The 7,022-nt window shown below is 44.2% G+C and overlaps 1 protein-coding gene across 1 annotated transcript; it reads left to right on the top strand.

Moving 5' to 3' along the window:
* Positions 1-1,719: 1,719 nt before the first annotated feature.
* On the top strand, positions 1,720-6,675 carry C1H3orf38 (chromosome 1 C3orf38 homolog). The gene is made up of 3 exons (XM_058827177.1): positions 1,720-1,881; positions 3,192-3,412; positions 4,862-6,675. The coding sequence occupies exons 1-3, from the start codon at positions 1,749-1,751 to the stop codon at positions 5,435-5,437; spliced, it is 930 nt and encodes a 309-aa protein (XP_058683160.1). The 5' UTR covers positions 1,720-1,748; the 3' UTR covers positions 5,438-6,675.
* Positions 6,676-7,022: the final 347 nt, after the last annotated feature.

The raw sequence follows: 7,022 nt of genomic DNA, 5'->3' as shown, positions 1-7,022 counted from the left end.
GATGTTTCTGGCTGGTATGGAATTCATTGCTGCAGCTCAAGAGAACAGCTCTTACTCAGTTGAATGTGTGTTGGTTTTCCTTCTACTCAACCTGGGAGATCTGCATGGACTTTTTTTAGATCTCAGCGAGGAAACAATCATCTAAAATACAGGGATAAGGAATGTGTTTTCTGTTCCCATCAGTGTTCTGTTGAAGGTTTACCAGATCTTGAGGGCAGGTGTTCCTTACTACAGCTCTGAACAGAGCCCACCGTAATGATGAGTTCAGTTTGTGCCAAAGCATCATCACTAATCTGAGCGTGGTTCTTTTGTGTGTCTTTAGAGAATCTGGGTCTTCCTGGGTTTGAAATCCCAGGCAGCTTTAGCACATAAAGGTGGTCTCCTCACACATCCATATTAAAGCATGGGCTGGAGGAGAGTTTTTTTCTGCCAGAGAAGTCAAGACTCGTTGCACCTTTATTTTTTTTGGCATGTAGCTTATGATGTTTAGCTCAGCTGAAGCTTCTTCTGTCTTCTGTTCCCTTTTTTGTTCATCTTTCCTCCTTTTTTCTCTCTCTTTTATGAAGCGTCCATCACTGGTTGCTCTGCTCCTAACAGAGAAAATAGTGCCAAGTGGAAGAGCAACACAAGGTTGAGAGCTTGCATTTAGCAAAAAAACCCCCATCTTTAGTTATAGGACTTTGCGGTGGTGTGCTGTTGGATTTCCCTGTCCTGGGGACATGCATCACTTGGGGACATGCAGTTCTTGCCTCAGTCACAAGTGGATGACTTGCTTGCTGCCCACAGGGGCCGCAGCTCAGATGTCCAGAGATGGCTTGGTCCAGATGAGGTGACCAGTGGTAGAAATCACATCAGAAATCACATCCTGATCTGGATGGGACCCGCAAGCATGACCTAGTCCAACTGCTGGCCCTGCACAGGACCCCCTGAGAATCACACCCTGTGCTGAGAGCATCGTCAAGACACTGCTTGAACGCTGCCAACGTGGTGCTGGGGAGAAGAATCTCTTTCTAATATCCAACCTAAACCTTCCCTGACACTTGAGGTCATTCCCTCGGGTCCTGTCACTGTCATCACAGAGAGATCACTGTCCCTCCTCTTCCCCTCAACGATGTTGTCACTGCAGTGAGGCCTTCTCTTGTCCAGCTGAAGAGACCAAGCCCTCCTCACTTGGCTTCTCCTCAAGGCCCTTCCCCATCTTTGTTGCCCTCCTTTGGACACTCTCTAATGGCTTGATAACCTTCTGATAGTATGGTGCCCAAAGGTGCTCCAGGTCTGGAGGTGAGGCCGCCTCAGCAGGGAGCAGAGTGGGACAATCCCCTGGCTGTCACGGTGTCCATGCTGTCCCTGCTGGCTCCAGGACAATCCCCTCAGTGTCACGGTGTCCATGCTGTCCCTGCTGGCCCCAGGACAGGGATGTCACCCCTGGCTCCCGGGTACTGCTGGCTCACATCCACAGGCCATGCAGGTACCCACACATCCCTTTCCATGGTGCTGCTCTCCAGCATCTCCCCAGAGCTCAGCACCACACCTTCAGGACGGGCTGGAAGGGAAGGATACCCTCAGTTACAAACTCTCCATATGTTTTATGATTATGTTTTTATGTATACGACACAATCCATACATTTAAGCCCGCCTCCTTGCGGCTTTGCTCCCCCGCGGCCGTTTCTCCGTGCGGAACCTCGGTGCCGGTCCCTCTTTCCAGCCGGCGCCCGGCGCTGCACCAGGCGCGCCCGCGGGGGGCGGCCATGGCGGGGTCGGGGCTGAGCGAGCGGGAGCGGGCGGGCTGCCGTGACCTGCTGGAGCTCCTGCACACCGAGGAGCTGCTGGCGCTCACCGACACCGTCACCAACCGCCTGGTGCACCCGGAGAGCCGCCAAGGTGCGCGGGCAGCGCCGGCGCCGCTGGGCCGGGGCCTGCCGAGCGGGGCCGGGCCCTGCCCCGAGCCCCGCGTTCGCTTCCCCGGGCCCGGCGGCCGCGGCGGGCGGGGCTGCCCGGGCGGGCCGGGGCTCGCAGGGCTTGGCCGAGCTCGGGAGCCTTCTCCTGCACAGCCCAGCAGCTCCTCCGGGGCTTGGCTGCTCGGAGCTTGAGGTTGTTCAGGCTGAGGAAGTTGAGGTGGCGACGGGCTCGTAGCAGATCTTCAGCTCCACAAGCATCTTCTTCCTCTCAGAGCCCTGCAGTGAGCTGCGAGCACGGCTGTGCCAGTAGTGGTTAAAAGTATTGAAAGCTCGAGACTCTCTTGCTGTTGGCATCAGTCACTTTTGCTTTCAGGTTTTGAAAGGGTGAAATACGAATCTGCATTGAACTTAGTTTTTTTTGCAGGACACTTCCAGTTGTGATCATCCACCATCACTTTGTTGAGATTTGTTTTGTAAGACTTAATTTTTTGTAAGACTTTTTGTAAGACTTTTAATTTTTTATATGAGTTACCTGAGGCCACTGGGTTTGTTGCCCTGATATATAATCATCCTAAAGCCTAAAACCTTGAGTATGTTTCATGTGATGTAACTAAAACCTGTAAAATTTGCCCAACACATTTCTTTAAAAGGTTTTTTGCCTGTAGGTGTTTGTTCCCTACCTTTTTTCCCTACTTTTTGCAGTGGTTGTAGATTACATTGAAAGATTTTTGTGTTTTCCTTTAGCTTTTTCTTTCTGGATAGATTTGGGGGTTTTATAGGTCCTGTGTTAAGTACTAGCCTCAATTCAGGGGGGAGCTGTCTGCTGCGACTGCTTTAAAAGTGAATTCAAGTTTGCCATGTTTCCTCATTCTGCCACAGAGACCTGTAGCTGAATTTTGTTTATTGTTGCCATTCAGTGCACTGTTGTGCTAGGATGCATATTCTTGTGAACACGGGAGTTGTAATCACATTAGTGTGGAAATAAAACAGATTTAATTCCATTTCCAGCAGGCTTCAGGAAGGAAGTGGAACCTCAGTTTCACAAACTACTGTGCATTGCTGAAACACTTCCCTAGAATTCTTGTCCAAGAAGCATATTTGCAAGCCTTTGGGGTGTATTCTGTGTCTGATATGATGAGGCCAGATTTAGGTTTAGAGACAAACTTTCAGTCTCTTTTTGTCCTGTCACCTTGTCTTGTACTGTGTTTGGAGGTCGGGAGTTTAAGAGATAGCTTAGGTTTGGGGTTTTATTGTGAAAGAAGGTAACTCTGACTTCAACTTCTTTCTTTGCAGAGGCCATTCATGCTATTCTGGTGTACAGCCAAAACGTGGAAGAACTTCTGAGGCGCAGGAAAGTCTACAGAGAAATCATCTTTAAGTATTTGGCGGCGCAGGGAATTGCAGTGCCTCCTTCTTCAGAGAAACACCTCCTCATCGAGCGTGTGAGGCAGCTCTGGAGCGGGCAGCTCACGGCACGAGCCTCAGAGCCAGGGCACAGAAAACCTCCTGCACAGGTGAGTGCTGCTGCTGGAAATCCTCAGGGTGCTCAGCATCACATTGCATCCACAGGATGACCAGTGCAAATGTGGCTCTGTGCCTGTAGGAAGGTCCCAATTCTTTTCAGCTCTTGGTTGGTTTGGTTTTAGTTGGGTTTGTTTGGTTGGTTTTTAAATTACATCTGGAGGTGTCTGCTCTGTTTTCCACAGTATTTGAACTGTGGGGTCTTCTCCACGCTTTGAATTTTTAAATTGTCCTATAATCTAAAATAGAAGATACTCACAAATAGTTCTGTGGGTTCAGGGACAGCTGAAAACACAGTGAATGGCGCAGAAATCCTGCAGAGGCCCTTGTGATTTTAGTGAGTTTATATATTGATAAAATGTGCAGTTTCCAGCAGTGACAGGTCAGTGCTATTTGTTTTCCCTTGGGATTTGTAACACTTAATACAGTGTAAGGAAATGTGTTTTGGCAATAATAGGTTCTTTTGAAGTTCAACTCTTTCCCATTTAGCAAATCCTCGTTGTGTAATGAACTTTAAGGGGTTTATTTGTGGTTCTAATTGTGGTTCACCTTGCTGTAGTTCAGAGCCCTCATGGGCAGCAGCCCCACCTCCTGGGCTGTGAGAGCTCTGTCCCTGTTGAGAACCTATTGCACTGAGCTTTCACTCAGGGATTACCTGATGACAGCATTTAGCTGAGAATTGTTTTCAAAATAATCTTCTGTGTGTTTAATTCGAGGGAAAAAACAAAGGTTTCTCTTAGCAAAGTTCTGTGGTTGGTGGTACATAAATGAAGTACTTAAAACACATTCATAAATTTAAAAGAAAGTCTGTGGATTTATATATCACATACATCTTTCTTTGCATTTGTTTTCTCTTAATTCTTGTCTCTTCTTTCTTCACTGCTTTGAAGAAATGGGAAACCTGAACCTATGTAACAGAATTGGAAATTAATTTCAATTTGTGGTGAAACAAATACCACATTTCTATACAGAATTCTTTAATATTCTCATGCTTAATTACTTAATGCTTATAACAGAATTTAATGCTTATTAGACATTGGTATTAACAAACTTGATGTTTGATCTACTTCTAGAAATGTCTTACAGTCAAGTCATAAATACTGAGAAGTCCTACAAAGTAACTGTACATTTAGTTCCAAAAAATGTCACTTTACATCCTTCCCCTGCCCTTTTTCAGTGGAATCAGGATTTTCCTCTTTGTAAAGAGCCCAAGACGCTGAAGCACTTTCTAGGTATTATTCAAGGAACTTGAATATAAACCTATTCTCTACATTATATAATCATGTTTGTAAAAATAAATGAGATTTTACTTCGGTGTTTCTCTTCAGGCACTCTGGCTTAGAACATTTAAAAGGTTTAATATAAGTATGTGTGTGATTTGATGTTTTTCTAAGTGGTAATCTTGCTAAACAATTCTAAGAAAAAAATTTGCTTGACTGCAGAATCATGGAAATGGACAGAAGTCACCACAAGATGACATTGGTGGTCTAGGAGGAGAATTCTGCCAGTGGTATTTTGAACTCCTGAACTCTCAACACCCTTTGGGAGTAAAATCTGAAGAGACATGGGGACCACAGCATTTCTGGGAGGATGCCAAACTGAAGTTCTGTTACAACACTTTGGAAAAAAACATAGAACAATATGTGGGTGCAGACATGGTGAGCCTGCGCCTGCTGTCCTTGGTTAAAGAAGAATGTCTCCTCTTCAACCCAAATTTGCATTCCAGTGGCCTGAAATGTGCCATGTCCCCTCATGGATTGGTGCTAGTGGCAGTGGCTGGCACAGTGCACAGAGACAATGCTTGTCTGGGTGTCTTTGAGCAAATCTTCGGGCTCATCAGCTGCCCTGTGAGGAATAACACCTGGAAAATAAAACTGGTGAACCTTAAAATAGTAGGACAGAACGCTCTGGAGCCTGGGATGCAAATTGAAGAACCTTCCATAAAATATGAGTTAAACCAACTGAGAGAGTTCTATGATGGGGATGAACTGACTGTGTTTGAACCTCAGAAATTCTGAGCATTTTGTCATGGCTGGGTGAGGGACTGGGCTGTTGCTGCCGTGCAGTGTCTCTTCTCTGAGTAAGATTTGCTGAGTGGCAGGTGGAGATACAGGGAATTAGCACAGGTGATGCTTGTGGGCACTTTACAAGAGCTAACAAATATTTCATGGGTATTCCTTCAGGTGTTGCACTGTCATTAGAGTGGAGTTTGGTTATTCATATTACATTTAAATGTGGAATGGCAGCAGTGTGTAATGAGGCATTCACAACCTGCACATTCTCTTCAGGACACCAGTTGAAACTCTTACCTGAGCTGTAACAGGAAGTCTTTGCATCTGGCTTTTGAAATTTGGGAGGGGTAAGTGTGTAAATGTGTAAATGGGCATCTGAGTCCAAAGAAAACCAATAGAAAACTCAAAACACTGAATGGAGGCAGCTGCTGTGGGTGTTCTAGATGTGATTTAATGGGACAGTGCAGGGAACTTGGCATTGTTGAAGATTTTTTTTTTAACTTCTTTGCATTAATTGCTGTCCTTTTATCTTATGGTTCCAATTTTGTCATGAGTACACACAAATTGTTCTGTCTGCATCCCCAAGCAGACAAGCTTGAGATAGTTGCCCGTTTCTAGCACTGACTGTCTGGGATCAAGAACTTGATTTCAAAACTTGCAGCAACACTGTACGAACCAAATGCTCTGATAGTTATTTTGTATATAATTACAACAGAGTTCTTAATATAATAGTTGTGATTTTTGTATGTTTTTTCAAAATAAGTATTTTGTTTACTCTGAGCTGCTTTATTACAGGTACTGAAAGTCCATTTGTTACCACTGGGTGGTTACCATGATAGGTCATGCTAAGAAAAGTATCCAATTACAATTATGGCCAATGAAAAACTTGATTTTTTTCTTACCCTGTTTATTTATAGAGAATTGGAGGTGAAATGAGGTGAAAACTTCTTTATCCCCATCTTGTTTGGATTGTTTGGGAGTTTTATTTTAATTTTCTGACTTTACTGTTTAAAGTTTTGAAAACATAAACATTCCCCATAACTTAGCAGAAGCAGAAGAACTGTTCCCAGATTTTTCATGGTAAAGTGTGGCTGAGTGACAGGGAACATGAAGGTTCAGTTATGCACAGAACTGATGTTTATGAACAGTCTGAATCTTGCTTTCTCTTTAAAGTAATTTCTTTTCAAAGCAAAAGTTCAGCTACTGTGTTGGGATGTTCTTTCTTAATAAACATCTGAGTTGTGGCTTCTCATTTTTCTGTTGTTTAGAATAAATATCCTTACTGAGGGTTACAAATTCAATTTTGAAATCATTGACACAGGCAGAATTTTTTAAGAGCAGAAAAACATTGACTGTGTGGTAAATGTGAGAAGGTACTTTTAGCTTAACCTTGACTTTAAGGGAAAAATTGGGATTTGTTTAAATGGAGTTGAAATTGTTTCTGGACTTGTTTAAACAGAGCTGGACAAGTTTCAAAAAGCAGAATTATGTACAGGAGTAATTTCATCCCTCTTTTTAGATGCTGCTGTTCAGAGCTGAAGTAATTAATTGTTGATTTACTCTTGAAAGCACTGGACATTTTAATTGTATT

Source organism: Poecile atricapillus, chromosome 1 (assembly GCF_030490865.1).
Source record: "Poecile atricapillus isolate bPoeAtr1 chromosome 1, bPoeAtr1.hap1, whole genome shotgun sequence".
NCBI lineage: Eukaryota > Metazoa > Chordata > Aves > Passeriformes > Paridae > Poecile > Poecile atricapillus.
This window is presented reverse-complemented; position numbering and strand designations above follow the sequence as displayed.